The 16,483-nt window shown below is 44.2% G+C and overlaps 1 protein-coding gene across 1 annotated transcript in view; it reads left to right on the forward strand.

Annotated features, from left to right (window-relative positions):
* Positions 1 to 16,483, forward strand: part of OGN (osteoglycin) — a 404,438-nt gene that overhangs the window by 276,179 nt on the left and 111,776 nt on the right. The window contains exon 4 of the mRNA XM_082266480.1: positions 14,442 to 14,644. Within this exon, the coding sequence (XP_082122606.1) occupies positions 14,442 to 14,644 (203 nt within the window). The remainder of the gene's footprint in view (positions 1 to 14,441; positions 14,645 to 16,483) is intronic.

Genomic DNA, 16,483 nt, shown 5'->3' on the forward strand with positions numbered 1-16,483 from the left:
CGTCGTTTTTTCGCTGGGTCTTTCCTCGGGCTACGTTGTTCTCTCGCCCCCTGCGGGCGTTGGGGAGAAGGCGTCGCAGGCATATCCCCCTGGATGTTGAAGTGGCACTCGAGAAAATGCGTGGCTTCCTCAGGATGCGAGAACGATTTTTGTTCCCCTGACAAGTCCGATAAGCGTAAAGTAGCAGGGTATGCCAAGGTGAATTTAATAGATTTTTGGTATAGTGCTTGGCAAAGTGGCTGAAAGGCTTTTCTACGCCGTGTTACCTCCTGTGAGTAGTCTGCAAAGGCCAACAACTTGGAACGTTTTGGCGTTTCGGATTGATTTGAGGATGTTTTGCCGATCCATATAGTTCAGATATCTCACTATAACAGGGCGAGGTGTTTTCCTGTCATTTGAAGGGGCCCCCAAATGGTGGGCTCTCTCGGCCGTGCACGTGGTGTGGATCCCCAGGGCCAGAGGGAGGCGGGTAGTAACTATGTCCATGAGGGTGTCAGCTCCATAGGTTTCAGGGAGGCCTATGATCCGGAGGTTGTTCCTCCGAGATCGATTCTCCATATCGTCCAGTTTGTCCAACAAATATCTTTGGGTCTGTCTGGCTTGTTGGTCCATGGAGAATGAGCCCTGCAGCTCATCCTCTACATCAGAAAGCCTGTGCTCTAATTCCTGCAGCCTGTGGGAGTGATCTCCCAATTCCTTACGCAGCTGAGCAATCCCTGAGGCTATCGCTTTGTCAACAGCGTCGGTGATTGTCGGTGACAGTAAAGTGGCCACTGCTTGGGCTAGTGAAGCGATTTGGGTGTCAGGTAGAGGGGATGGAGACTGACCTTGCCGGGCCGTGGATGCCAGAGGCGCGGCGTCCGCCATGACAGCCTCACTGTAGGCCGGAGTTGAAGCCGCGGGCTCAATTAGCGGCGGTGCGGCGGAGCCGTTCGGGCGGAGGAAGCGATCCATCCCGTAGTATCCCCAGAGGGCAGGTATCGGGGTGTGCGGTCGGATGGCTTGCCCGGACCTGATTAAAGGGCTTAATGTGCTGGTTAGTGCCGGAGCCGATGTCCCTCACAGCCGCTTACATGGGCGCCGGAACCGGAAGTCTTGATTTTTATTCTAGATATAACCTTACTGAGTTCTTTGAGTACTCTCAGGTGTACGCTATCCGGGCCTGGTGATTTGTTTGTGTTAATTTTATCCAGCCTTTCCCGGATTTCACCCTCTGTTAGCCATAGCGGCAAGTCCTGTGTAATACTACTAACCATACAATCATGGTCAGTGTACCCCTCCTTTTCCTGAGTAAAGACTGACGAGAAAAAGGCGTTCAGCACGGTTGTCTTTTCAGTGTCCTCTGTAACCATCCCCCCATCTTCGTTAATTATGTGTGCAATATGCTCTGCCCTAGCTTTTTTGCTGTTGATATATTTAAAGAATTTCTTTGGGTTCTTTTTACTATCCTCCGCTATTAGTCTCTCAAAGTTGATTTTAGCCATTTTGATTTCGTATTTACTTTTCTTATTTGCCTCCTTGTATTGCTCGAAAGCCGATACTGTGCCCTCTGATTTATATTTCTTGAAGGCCATTTTTTTTCCCCTAATAAGTTTTTTAATATTACGGTTTAGCCAGCCAGGTTTGGTCTTGTCTCTTCTAAACATATTTCCCATAGGAATGCACCGCAAGATGCATTTGTTTAATATGTTCCTAAAGCATTCACATTTTTCCTCCGTGGTCAGTGATCCCAGAGTTTGGTCCCAGTTTACCCTTTCCATCAATGAGCACAATTTTGGAAAGTTTGCCCTTCTGAAGTTTAGGGTTCTTATATTCCCCACTTGCCTTGTTATATTGTTATTTATACTAAATGTGATCATCCTGTGATCGCTAGAGCCCAGGTTGTCCTGGACTCCTACCTCCGAGATTAGGTCTGGGTCATTAGTGAGCAATAGATCCAGGACTGCGTTTTCTCTGGTAGGGGAATCCACCAACTGTGACATGTAATTATCCAGTAAGGTTTCTGTGAATAGACGGGCCTTCTGTGAGTGTGTAGTCCCCTCTTCCCAGTCAATGTCGGGATAATTGAAGTCCCCCAATATGATGACTGATCCCAATTTTGCCACTTTACCCATTAGTGCTAAAAATTCCAGCTCTACCTCCTCCCCTTGGTTAGGTGGCCTATAGCAAACCCCCACAATTACTTTCCCCTTTTCTCCTTCCCTATGGAGTTCAACCCGCACAGATTCTAAATCCATGCTCATCCCATCCGTAATGTCACTCCTTTCTATCACCTTTATATTGTTCTTGACATAGAGACATACCCCTCCCCCTCTTTTTCCTACCCTGTCCTTCCGGTACACCGAATACCCTTGGATATTGGCCAGCCAGTCATGTGAGGGGTCGAACCAAGTCTCTGTTATTCCCACAAGGTCTATGTCCTCCTCATGTACTAACATTTCCAACTCATCCATTTTATTAGCTAGGCTCCTGGCATTAGCATATACCCCTCTTAGTTTTACGGAAGTTAAGCGCAATTGGCGGTTATGTTTATTCCTGTTTGGTCTGAGATTTTCCCGCACAGACCTGCCAATTGACATTGTGGACCTACTGTCGCTGCTGACACTACAGCTGCCTTCTGTCCTCTGCTCCCTCCTGACTGACTCTACTTCTGAGCCCTCCCCCCCGTCTCCTAGTTTAAAAGCCACTCCAACTTGGTGGCCATCTTTCTCCCCAAAAGAGCTGTACCGTCCCCATTAAGGTGCAGCCCATCCTTACTAAAGAGCCGGTAGCCAACTGAGAAGTCAGCCCAGTTCTCCAGGAACCCAAACCCCTCCTTCCTACACCAGTTCCTCAGCCACTTGTTAAGTTCCCTAATCTCCTTCTGCCTCTCTGGTGTGGCTCGAGGTACAGGCAGTATTTCAGAGAAAACCACCTTGGAGGTCCTTTTCCTCAATCTATTACCTAAGTCCCTGAAATCATTCTTAAGGATCCTCCACCTACCTTTAACTTTGCCATTAGTTCCCACATGCACCATGACCGCTGGGGCATCCCCAGCCCCACACAACAATCTGTCTGCCAGATCTGCGATATGCCGAACGCGGGCGCCCGGTAAACAACAAACTGTTCGGTTCACGAGATCTTTTTTACAGATTGCCCTCTCTGTCCTCTTGATAATTGAGTCCCCCACTACCACAACCTTTCTAACCTTTCCTGAATTACGGCCCCCCTTCTTCCTGGAGCCGTCCCTCCCCTGGCAGCTGGGGGAGGGTGCATGCTCCAGCTCTGCCACCCCTGAGTTGATATCCCCCTCAACCTGCAACTTGGCAGATTTGTTAGGGTCAACCAACTCAGGATTGGCCTCCCTGACTCTCCTCCCACTAACATTCCTAACGGTCACCCAGCTGCGTACCTCTGCTGCTTGCGCCTCCTCTATTCCTCCCTCCTCTATGCTGGCCCCTGCCAGTGCCTGATAGGTAATGTCCAAGCTCCTTTCCAGGTTGTTGATGCCACGCAGTGTTGCCACTGTGTTCTGTAGGTCCAGGATCTGGTCTACCAGAGCAACAAGTCGCTCACATCTTGCACAGCAGTATTCGCCCCTCGATTGGTTCATCAAGGAACGCATACATGCAGCAAGAAGTGCACTGAGTGGCATCCGCAATCCTGTCGGGACATTACCCACTACTCTATGGGGATATATTAACGACCTGCTCTTCCTTACCTACACTACCTCTGTCTCCCCTGGTACTAAACCTGGGGTCCTCACCAGTCGCTAATATACTAACCAGTCACTAAGATACTCACCAGTCGCAAAGATCCAACAGATGCAAAGATACTCACCAGTCGCAAGATACTCACCAGTCGCAACGATACTCGCCAGTCGCAAGGATACTCACCAGTCGCAAGGATACTCACCAGTCGCAAGGATACTCACCAGTTTATGTGGCCAGGCTGTGTAAAAGTCTCACACATGTGGTATCGCCATACCCAGGAGGAGTAGCAGAATGTATTTTGGGGTGTAATTTTTGCTATTTACATGCTATGCGTTAGAAATATCGTATAAATTGACTACTTTGTGTAAAAAAAAAAAGGTTTTCATTTTTTCCCCACATTTTCCAAAAACTTGTGGAAAAAATGACATGTTCAAAAGACCCATAATGCCTCATAGAATATACATTAGAGTGTTTGCTTTCCAAAATGGGGTCATTTTGTGGACTTTTCCATTGTATTGGTGCTCTAGGGCCTTCAGAAGTGTGATAGGTAGTCCAAAAATGATGTGTGTAATTTTTGCTCCTAGAACGCCTGAAGGTGTTACTTGGATGTGGAGTCTCTTTATGTGGCCAGGCTGTGTAAAAGTCTCACACATGTGGTATCACCATACTGAGGAGGAGTAGCAGAATGTATTTTGGGGTGTAATTTTTGCTGTTTACATGCTATGTGTTAGATATAGCCAATAAATTGACAACTTAGTGTAAAAAAAAAGGTTTTAATTTTTTTCCCATATTTTCCAAAAACTTGTGGAAAAAAATGACATGTTCAAAAGACCCATAATGCCTCATAGAATATACGTTGGAGTGTTTGCTTTCCAAAATTGGGTAATTTTGTGGGCGTTTCCATTGTCTTGGTGCTCTAGGGCAGTGGTCCTCAACTCTGGTCCTCGGGGCCCACTAACAGGCCAGGTTTGCAAGATAACTAAATTACATCACAGGTGATCTCATTTGCTGCTCAGTGATTGCACTATTCTAGTCTGCATCTCCCCAAGGTAATACTTAAAATCTGGCCTGTTAGTGGGCCCCAAGGACCGGAGTTGAGGACCACTGCTCTAAAGCCTTCAGAAGTGTGATAGGTAGTCCGAAATTGATGTGTGTAATTTATGCTCCTAGAACGCCTGAAGGGGCTACTTGGATGTGGAGTCTCTTTATGTGGCCAGGCTGTGTAAAATTCTCACACATGTGGTATCGCCATACTCAAGATGAGTAGCAGAATGTATTTTGGGGTGTCATTTTTGCAATTTACATGCTATGTGTTAGAAATATCCTATAAATTGACAACTTTGTGTAAAAAAAAAAAAGGTTTTAATTTTTTTCCCACATTTTCCAAAAACTTGTGGAAAAAAATGACATGTTCAAAAGACCCATAATGCCTCATAGAATATACATTGGAGTGTTTGCTTTCCAAAATGGGGTCATTTTGTGGACTTTTCCATTGTATTGGCGCTCTAGGGTCTTCAGAAGTGTGATAGGTAGTCCAAAAATGATGTGTGTAATTTATGCTCCTAGAACGCCTGAAGGTGCTACTTGGATGTGGAGTCTCTTTTTGTGGCCAGGCTGTGTAAAAGTCTCACACATGTGGTATCACCATACTCAAAAGGAGTAGCAGAATGTATTTTGGGGTGTCATTTTTGCTGTGCATATGCTATGTGTTAGAAATAGCTTATAAATTGACAACTTTGTGGGAAAAAAAAGAAAAAAAAATGTCTTTATTTTCCCAAGAATTGTGGGAAAAAATTATAACTTCAAAAAACTCACCATGCCTCTTACTAAATACCTTGGACTGTCTACTTTACAAAAAGGGGTCATTTGGGGGGTATTTGTACTGTCCTGACATTTCAGGGCCTCAAAAAAGGAGATAGGCCGTCAGTACATCTGGTATGATCAATTTTCAGGAATTGGTACCATAGCTTCTAGACTCAACACTTTTCACACAGACTAAATAATATACTAACTTGGGTTAATTTTACCAGAGATATGTAGCAGTATAAATTTTGGCCCAAATGTATGAAGAAAAATTAATTTTTTGCAAAATTTTATAATAGAAACTAAAAAAAAAGTGTTTTTTTTTTCAAAATGTTTGCTCTTTTTTTGCTTATATCACGAAAAAAAAAAAAAAACCCAATTGTGATCAATTACCACCAAAAGAAAGCTCTGTTTGTGTGAAAAAAATGATAAAAATGTTGTTTGGTTACAGTGTAGCATGACTGAGCAATTGTCATTCAAAGTGTGAGAGTCTAAATTGGTCGTGTTTGTATAGAGAAAAATATATACAAAAGTACCGACATCCCGAATGAATGCATATAAACGGAGAAACCCCCAAAGGAGTTTGGGAATGGCTCAATGTGTCTGAGCCAATCACCCGTAAGGTTTCTTGCACGTACAGGGTATTGTATTGATTTCATGATGTTAATACGATCATGGGCTTTGGCTTATGATGCATTGTACTATTGCATTGTATGCATACTTGGATATCTTTATTTTCCTTACAAGGTGTATTTTATTGTGATTCCATCTGTACTTAATACATTGATAGTGTTTATCCTATTTATTTGTTTGTTATTGCTTGGAGTACCAGGTCATGCATGTGTTGGCGCTTTTCACCCTGTGATTTTGGTTCGTACCTCCCCCCCATGTCATTCCCTTTTTTGTCCAGGAGGGGGCCATGCCTCTCGAGCCTCCCAACGGATGTGTGGTCCTCGGGCGTGCCGACCTATGGGCGGGTTCCCCTCCCTATGGCCGTCATTGTGGCCGCACACAGCTGCGTAGTGCGGCTGTATTTCAGTGTGGCACTGCGCGCGCATCCTATTTGCGCGCGCAGTTGAGGACCTGACCCGTGCGTGCGTCGCGTATTGATGACGCTTATCGTGCGTCGGGTTGAAGCAGTATTTAGGCGGGCGGTCCTCCAGTTGCTTATAGGAGATGGCCATAACTGCTGCTGCTGATACAGTCTGGTAGGTCCCCTTTTTTGGCGGTTTGATTCTTGAAGTAATCAGCTTTTCTTCAATACCATCTATAATCATTGGTTATTTATTATCATAGATGTCCTTGGACGTTGGAACTAAGCCAATGCAAAAATACCATCTGATTGTTACTTCACGCTGGTAGTGGAATCATACCGCCTTCAGCTAATACTCCCATGATTTTGAAAATGCTGAATTGAAGCTAATGTCTGGCCTCTCTGGATATCCCACTCACCTCTTTTATTAGGTAGTCTACTTTGCCACAATAGATTATATAGCTATATACCCAATGAATGCTTAACTTGTATCATTTATTCATGGCCATTTGTTGGTTTTTACGCAGGAACTCCCCCTGGTGGTGTTTCTGTATTAGACACTTGTCCTTGTTGCATGCATTGCAGTATCCTTACAAGTGGCTTTTGCCCAGGTATTTATTACAAATAATCCGATATAGAAAAAACTTTTTTCTCTTCTGGTGATGCAGTCTTTTTTGGCACTTGTGTTCATACACAATGGTTTTTTCCTACCTTCCCTAACACCTCTTTCTCCTTTTGATGGTCATGGGTCTATTCTGCCTTTTTCTCCTTCCACATCCGTTGGTGAGGCGTTCCTATGGGATGCAAGTCTCCCTACCTGGTCTTTATTCAGTGATTTGGCATGGGTGAGATGTCGGGACACACATGGGTGTGCCATCTATGCATGCATGACTTGATTTACTTTATGCTGTTAACAATTTTTGCTACTTATATTATGCAGGTAAACAAAGGCACATTTCTGACAATATGATATATACCCCTGAAGAAGCGGATCATCTTAGACTGCTAAACATGTCAGGTTAAATTCCGATGAGTCCATCATTGGAGAAATCTTATATTCATATATGTTGCCACTGCAATAATTTTGTATGCATTTGTATTGCAAAAATATTTTTCTATATATTTCAACTGTCTGTTTTCTTGTGTTTTTAAACATGGATCAATAAATATATCTTATGTTTTTATATATTGTATTTTTTGTAAGTTTATGAGCCACAGTACCATTCAAAAATCCCATTAGCCCTCCCTTCTCTTCCTCTTTTGCTTAGCCCTCCTTTTTCTTTCCCTCCCTCCCTCTTCTTATCATTCTTCCTTCCTTTTTCCCCTCCTCTCCTTCCCCTCTTTTCCCTTTTCTTCCCCTCCCCCTCCCCTCTCCCTTCCCCACTTCCTCAATTTCTCATCCCTTCCCTTTTTTCCCTTCCCCCTCTTTCCCTCCCCTTTCTCCCCCCCTTCCCCTTTCTTTTTTCTTTTCTCTTTTGGTGATTGTATCAGACACCTTGAGCCGTTCCCAAACTCCTTTGGGGGTTTCCCCGTTTATATGCAAAGTGTGAGAGTGCTGAAAGCTAAAAATTGGTCTGGGCAGGAAGGGGGTCTAACTGCTCTTTATGGAAGTGGTTAAATAACACCCCACTTCAATATGTGGTATTGGGGGGCCACTGGTCTTTCACACCAGTTGTTCAAAAAATTGGCCAGTGAGTTTGGCACTGTGTGTATCAGAGTTAAACCAGGAAAAGAGGAAATATTGTTGCAGGACACAAATACACTTCTGAAAGTATACTCAGATAACAACCCGCTTCAATCTGTGCTATTGGGGGGCCACGGGTTTATTACAACAGTTCTACAAATAATTGGCCTGTAACTGTTGTCACTGTGTGTAGCACAGTTAACACAGCAAGAGAGGCCAAATTTTTGCAGAACTAAAATACACTCTTAGAAAATTATACTGTTAAATAACACCCCACTTCAATATGTGGTATTGGGGGGCCACTGGTCTATCACACCAGTTGTTCAAAAAATTGGCCAGTGAGTTTGGCACTGTGTGTACCAGACTTAGCTCAGCAAAAGAGACAATATTGTTGCAGGACACAAATACACTTTTAAAAGTATACTCAGATAACACCCCACTTCAATATGTGGTATTGGGGGGGCCATTGGTCTATCACATCAGTTATAATACATTATAAGTGATTTTGTCACTGTTTGTAGTATTGCTGCAGCAACGCTCAGTCACCACACCTGTCACAATGCTGCACAGTGCACAATAATATTACTAATCCACCATAATATGCTTTCTACAAAGTATATTATACTGTGGATTACCCCCCTCCCCTATATAATGCACTGCACAGCAATACAAAAAAAATTGCAGCCCTTTAAATTACTTTTGTGGACATTAACAGAGCGATTTGTGTGACTGCTGCTGATTTCTAACTGCCCCTAAATCACCGACTGGATACCTGCCCCTAACCTGAAAAGATACTAGTAGAACTATACCAAAATACCAGCCCTGAAAAGGACTTTTGTGGATCTTAACAGAGCTATTTGTGTCTGGCAATCTCTCCCTGATGCATACAGCAGACCTCTCCCTACGCTGGCAAAAAGCAGAATGTGAAATGGCCGACAGCTCAGGTCTATTTATAGGGTATGGGGCATGTTCGTGTGCTGAAATGTTTTAATTGGCTGTCCCGTTCCACCTGACGGCTGTGTCATGGGTCAAAGTTCTCCCCAATGTAAACTATTATGGCCGCCGCGAACAACGCCATGTGTTCGCAAATTTGGCGGGTAGCTAACAAGCAAAATTTGCAGTGAACCGACCGCTGGGCGAACTGCAAGGCCACCTCTAATAGCCACGGCCCTCCACTTCCATGTTGCTACACCCAGAAGCCACTATTGCCTATGTTACAGCCTATGGTCCCCATAGACAACAGCAGGAATCCTCGGAGTGATCACAGCACACACAACTACCACAATCACAGATCTCAAATCATTGGAGATTTGAGTTGACTTTATATATACAGTATCACACAAAAGTGAGTACACCCCTCACATTTTTGTAACTGTTTTATTATATCTTTTTATGTGACAACACTGAAGAAATGACACTTTGCTACAATGTAAAGTAGTGAATGTGCAGCTTGTATAGCAGTGTAAATTTGCTGTCCCCTCAAAAGAACTCAACACATAGCCATTAATGTCTAAACTGCTGGCAACAAAAGTGAGTACACCCCTCAGTGAAAAAGTCCAAATTGGGCCCAAAGTGTCAAAATTCTGTGTGGCCACAATTATTTTCCAGCTCTGCCTTAACCCTCTTGGGCATGGAGTTCACCAGAGCTTCACATGTTTCCACTGGAGTCCTCTTCCACTCCTCCATGATGACATCACTGAGCTGTTGGATGTTAGAGACCTTGCGCTCCTCCACCTACCGTTTGAGGATGCCCCACAGATGCTCAATAGGGTTTAGGTCTGGAGGCATGCTTGACCAGTCCATCATCTTTGCCCTCAACTTCTTTAGCAAGGCAGTGGTCATCTTGGAGGTGTGTTTAGGGTCCTTATCATGTTGGAATACTGCCCTGCCGCCCAGTCTCTGAAGGGAGGGGATTATGCTCTGCTTCAGTAAGTCACAGTAAATGTTGACATTCATGGTCCTTCAATGAACTGTAGCTCCCCAGTGACGGACGCACTCATGCAGCCCCAGACCATGACACTCCCCCCACCATGCATGACTGTAAGCAAGACAAACTTGTGTTTGTACTCCTCACCAGGTTGCCGCCACACACACTTGACACCATCTGGACCAAATAAGTTTATCTTGGTCTCATCGGACCACAGGACATGGTTCCAGAAATCCATGTCCTCCTTGTCTTCAGCAAACTGTTTGCGGGCTTTCCTGTGCATCATCTTTAGAAGAGGCTTCCTTCTGGGATGACAGCCATGCATACCTATTTGATGCAGCGTGCGGCGTATGGTCTAAACACTGACAGGCTGACTCCCCACCCCTTCAACCTCTGCAGCAATGCTGGCTGCACTCATACGTCTATTTCCCAAAGGCAACCTCTGGATATGACGCTGAGCACATGCACTCATCTTCTTTGGTTGACCATGGCGAGGCCTGTTTTGAGTGGAACCGGTCCTGTTAAACCGCTGTATGGTCTTGGCCACCGTGCTGCAGCTCAGTTTCAGGGTCTTGGCAATCTTCTTATAGCCTAGGACATCTTTATGTAGAGCAACAATTCTTTGCAATGTGGTACCATGTTGAACTTCCAGTGACCAGTTTGAGAGAGCGATAACACCAAATTTAACACATTCCCCATTCACATTTGAGATCTTGTAACACTAACGAGTCATGTGACAGCGGGGAGAGAAAATGGCTAATTGGGCCCAATTTGGACATTGTCACTTGAGGGTATACTCACTTTTGTTGCCAGCGGTTTAGACATTAATGGCTGTGAGTTATTTTGAGGGGAAAGCTAATTTACACTGTTATACAAGCTGTGCACCCACTACTTTACATTGTAGCAAAGTGTCAATTCATCAGTGTTGTCACATGAAAAGATATAATAGTATTTTTACAAAAATGTGAGGAGTGTACTCACTTTTGTGAGATACTCTGTATGTGTGTGTGTGTGTATATATATATATATATATATATATATATATATATATATATATATATATATATATATATATATATGAAGTGCACAGGTGGCTTTTCATTTAACGAATATAAGATCTTCTCCCTATATTTATTATACTGTAGTGCTTGAATGACACGCTTCTTTAAGGACTTACAATTTCTTTGACTGGATTCTTAGCAGATGGACTAGCCTCATTATAGTTTGATATGTGGCTATTGGTCTCGTTATAGCACTGATTTGGACACTCATTATACATTTTAGTTTTTTTAGCACTGCACTTTTTGTTTACTGTACATTATATACTTCTCACCAAAGTCTTCATTCTCTCAACAGTTGCTGGTTGCAATATTGGCCATGACAATTTTAATGAAGTTCTTCTTTAAGGTAGACTCAGAAAAAGCAATCAAAGCATATTTTTAGGTACAATGAAGCCTGGACTTTGTTTAACCAAGCCCCTTAGCCCCTAACAATGGTAACTTTGGCCACACCCACACTGTGCAGCTGCACGCGTAGCAGGTCACTCCTTCCCTTAAGCGTCCCTTATGCTGAAGTTTAAATGTTGGGAGGTATGATATTGGCTATTGTCGTACCATCTGCATACATCTCATGCACATACTGCTCACTGTCATACCCTGTTCATTCCTTTACTGCCCATACTAACTCCCCTTATACCCTCCACATTCTTCCTGCACTTATACCCAACTTCATACCCTCTGCACTCCTTCCCTACACATACTGCTTGCTTTCTAAAAATTGTTACACACATAAAGTTTTTTTTTTTTTTGTTCAACCCAGAAGACTGAACAAAAAATTGAGAGGTTGCCATACTAACTTAGTGTAGCACCCTACAGGTAGGTGCTAGGTAAAGTATAGTGGGCCTTGGCTGCTTAACAGCAGGGCCATGGTTTCAGATGGACTGTCATGTCTCCCAGGTGAGGTTACTGAGAGGGGAGTCTCCCCACTGGCTCTGTGAGAGGATTCTCATAGGGCAGTGGAGGAAACCCAATCAGTGGCTCAGTCAGGCTGTATCTACCCCAGAAGGCAGATTCTGCCGCAGAGGATTCTGGGAGTGGGTATAAGTTTGAAGGGAACGCATGATGCAGCGTCTTTGGCGGGAAGCAGAGTCCCAGGAGGTAGAGTACAGCTGTCTCTCCTCCTGTCAGAGGAAGCGGGTGTCCCGTTTGGCAGCCTGGGAATCCAAAGAATGTGAAGCTGAGCTGCAGAGGGGATCCGGTGTGCAGAGAACCAGCGGAGAGAGAGAGAGGGGTCCAGTTTCAGGAAAGCCTACAAAGGTTGTGAGTACTGTGGACTGCCCCTGGGGGTCTGCCTAGAGTCAAAGGGGACCACTCTGGAGAAGGTTCTAGGGATCCAGGAGTCAGCTAGCTGTTAAAGGGGGTGCCTGGTCAGAGGACCCTGAAGTATTAGAGGGGGTACCTAGGTAGAGGACCCTGAAGTGTTAAAGGGGGTGCCTGTAGTTGTGGCCCTGAAGAGTCAGTGTACAGTGGGAAGTGTACAAGGTTAAGAGTTTCCGCAGCACAAGTATCTACACAGAGCTACCTCAGCCAGTGCAGGGATGGAGGGAGCTGTTCAGTGACTTTTGTTCTAAAGCAGTGTCAGGAGTCAAGTGTTCTACAGTCCTGGATCTTCTGAGTTCAATTCAAGGTTCCAGCACAGTTTCAGTACTACAGTATCTCTAGGCGTCAGGAAGCACTAGTCGGAATTCAGCTGGTGTCAAGACAGCGCCAACAGGCATTTTTTCTTTAAGTGTCCCAAAGTGTACCTAGTTGAGCCAGAGGAGTATCCCACTCATTCCCTTCTCCCATCCCCTAAATACAATAAAACAAAACAAACCAAAGATGCCGGAATGGTCATTGTCTCAGTTCTCACACCTGGGTTCACAACTGAAAAGTGTTGGAGGTGTCACCGGTAACAATGGCAAACCCACATCAGGCACAAGGCCTGGAAAAACTGCTACATTAGCGATGTTAGTGCAACGATTTCCCCTGATGTGCTTTTGTGTTCTGACAGGGGGACTGCCACCCTGCCAGAACACTCTGATTAGCGTTTTCAGTTATTGGAGCACTGATCGGATGCTGGTTTTCCAGCTTGCTCATTCAACAGAAGCCGGTCATAAGACCGGCATTTGTCAGAAAGGAAACTGTACACATGGATCTGCTAAACCAACCCTTTTCAGGGGATTTTTAGTCCATGTGTACCCAACCATAATCTCCACATTCTCCTGTACATACTGCTCACTATCATACCCTCCCCACTCCTGTCCTACACATACTGCCAACCATCCTACTCTACACACTCCTCTCCCCTGCACATACTGCCCTCATCACACCCTCAACACTCCTTATCTACGCTTACAGCTCACTGTCATACCCTCCACACTCCTCTCCTGCACACATACTGTTCACCATCACACCCTCCACACTCCTTTCCCCTACACATACTGCCCTCATTATTCCCTCCGTACTCCTCTCCTACACATACTGATCACTGCTATACCCTCCACACTCCTCTTCTGGATATGCTGCTTACTACCATACCCTCCACACTCCTCTCCTGTACATACTGTTCACTGTCATATCCTGCACACTCCTCTCCTACACATACTGCCAGCTTCACACCCTCCTCCTGCACATCTGGCTGCCAATATAGCCTTCATATTCAATGGCTACACATTTTACCCATTAAAACAGTTCTTCAGCATTATATAAAATATCCACAACATTGCTAATTCTCGATTGGGCACACTTGCTAAAGAAAAACTTCACTCCTCTCCCACTTATTTTCCACCCATTATTAGTATTCATTTAAAAACATTTATACTCACTGGTATACACACAGTATCGATTTGATGCTGCATCTGTCCCCTGCCGGCTCTGCAGTGAGAACTGAGTGATCAAACACCACCAATTGCTTAGTTCTTCCCCTCCGTTCTGAGCAGAGAGCCGTGACTGTCAGTCTCTGGCTATCTGCTCTGCCCCTCCAGAGCTCACTGGATTTGCTGAGAGGCTGGGCCAGGTGCTGGTCTAGGCCCCTGGGGGTGAATGCTGACAATATGGTTGGAATCTTTACTAAGCCTGGACTAGCTGAGTAACATTTTAAATGAATGTCCCACCCCTAATTAAAATACATTCTCCATCCACAATGGCTTGCTAGATAAAGAACAAAGAAAATGTGCCTGGAATTTTTTTTTTTTTGAATGTTGGCAACTATGAACTTTGTAAACTGAAAGAAAATAAAAATTGTTTTGTTTGTTCTTCACAGCTACTTTACGGAGAATTGATCTGACTGGAAATGTCATAGAAGAGATAGAAGAAAAAGCGTTTGAAAAGCTTGTCTTACTTGAGCAGCTTTCCCTTGCTGAAAACAAACTGACCAGGATTCCAGTCTTGCCAACAAAACTAACCTCTTTCAATGCCAATAATAACCTTATCAAAAGCAAAGCAATCAAAGCAAATGCATTTAAGGTAACATCCAAATCTTTAATACATGCATTAATAGCAAGAGGTCATTCAACTGCACCATTATTATCACCAAATTTGCCCCTTAATTGCCATTACATCTTTGGCAGTGAAAGGGTTACATCATCCAAATACATTTCAGGTTCATTATACAAGGTGTTCAGAGTGTCACAGTTCACTTTCTTTAACCACTTGCCGACCGCTTACTATATATATATATATATATATATATATATATATATATATATATATTGTACAGGACGCCAAGGTTGGGTCCTGGACGGGTGCTATATAGCACCAATTTTCAGGTTATGGTCCCTTTAAGGGAAGTGTGGAAGTACTCAGAGGGTCACCCAGGACAGGTGAGGAATTCCCGGGAATAGCCTGAAACAGGAGGGGACTGACTCGCAGTTCTCTCTGGTTTAATAGAGAAGTATTTGGGACCCAGGATTTCGGAGACCCTGAAGCGATATTCGGGTGGGAAGGGGTCTCCACCTCTGACTGAGGATTCCAGCACACACAGGGTTAAGAGCCTCCAGGAAGCAGCTCTTAAAAGACAGGAAGTAGTGATAGGTGTGGGGGTGAGGAGGAGTTGGTGTATGCACCTGTCTGGAGGCTGCAAGAAACAGGACTTAACAAGGACTGTTAAACCTTGGGGCAAAGACCCAACTACAAACCGTATGTGTTTTCCTTTTACTTTGTGCTGAAGATAAGCGGACTTTATTTTGTAATTTTTGTGTGCTGCTGGAAGCTTGACTTTGTGTTACCTGCTGAATAAAAGCCTTTTTGTTTGAAGTTTAACGGTTTTGCACTCGGTCCTGTGCTGCTACAATCCCCCCAAACATTACAATATATATATATATACACGGCAGCAGGGTGGCTCGTACAGGCAAAACAACGTATGGATATGTTACCCTCTTGGTGGCAGCTAGGGAGCGAGCGCGCTGCCGTCGGCGCGCTCCCGCCCCTGATCATCAGCGGGGAAGCCGATGCATGTGTCAGGTGACTCCGATTGCCACCTGACACCCGCGATCGCTCCCCGCTGAGAGAGAAGGACGGTTGGCTGTTGTAAACACAGCTGACCATTCTTCTCCCTGGAATGGTCATAGAGACCATGTGATCCTTCTATATAGGATCACATGTCTCTATGGTCATCTCAGAAGCCATGCCCCCCCCCCCCCACAGTTAGAATCACTCCCCTAGGCATACATTTAACTCTATGATCACCCACAGGGTTAACCCCTTCCCTGCCAATGGCAATCACAGATTGCCGCCATTACTAGTAAAAAAACAATAAAAATGACATAAATCTTTCCCGTAGTTAGTAGACTAGTAACTTTTGCACAAACCAATCAAAATACGCTTATTGCAATTTTTTTTTTTTTTTTTACCAAAAATATGTAGCAGAAAAATTGGCCTAAAAATGTTAAAAATTTAGATTTTAAATTTTTTTTTTTTTTTTTTTTGAGAATGTCATTTTTTTTCAAAATTGTTGCTAATTTTTTTGTTAATAGTGCAAAAAATAAAAATCTCAAAGGTGATCAAATACCACCAAAAGAAAGTTCTATTTGTGAGAAAAAAAGAACATCAATTTTTTTGGGTACAGCATCATACAGCTGCGCAATTGTCCGTTAAAGTAACACAGTGCCGAATCGCAAAATAGGGCCTGGTCATTAAGGGGGCAAATCCTTCTGGTCTTAAGGCCCGTACACACGATAAGAAAATCTGAAGGGAAATTTCGTCCGATGACCGATCTGACGATTTTCGGATTGTTAGTATGGTGCTTTCGACAGCCGACTCCGACTTTTCGGCCGACAAAATCCTGATGTGCAGGCTATATAATTT

The sequence above is a fragment of the Pelophylax lessonae genome, assembly GCF_965119305.1.
Source record: "Pelophylax lessonae genome assembly, chromosome: 8".
Classification (NCBI taxonomy): Eukaryota; Metazoa; Chordata; class Amphibia; order Anura; family Ranidae; genus Pelophylax; species Pelophylax lessonae.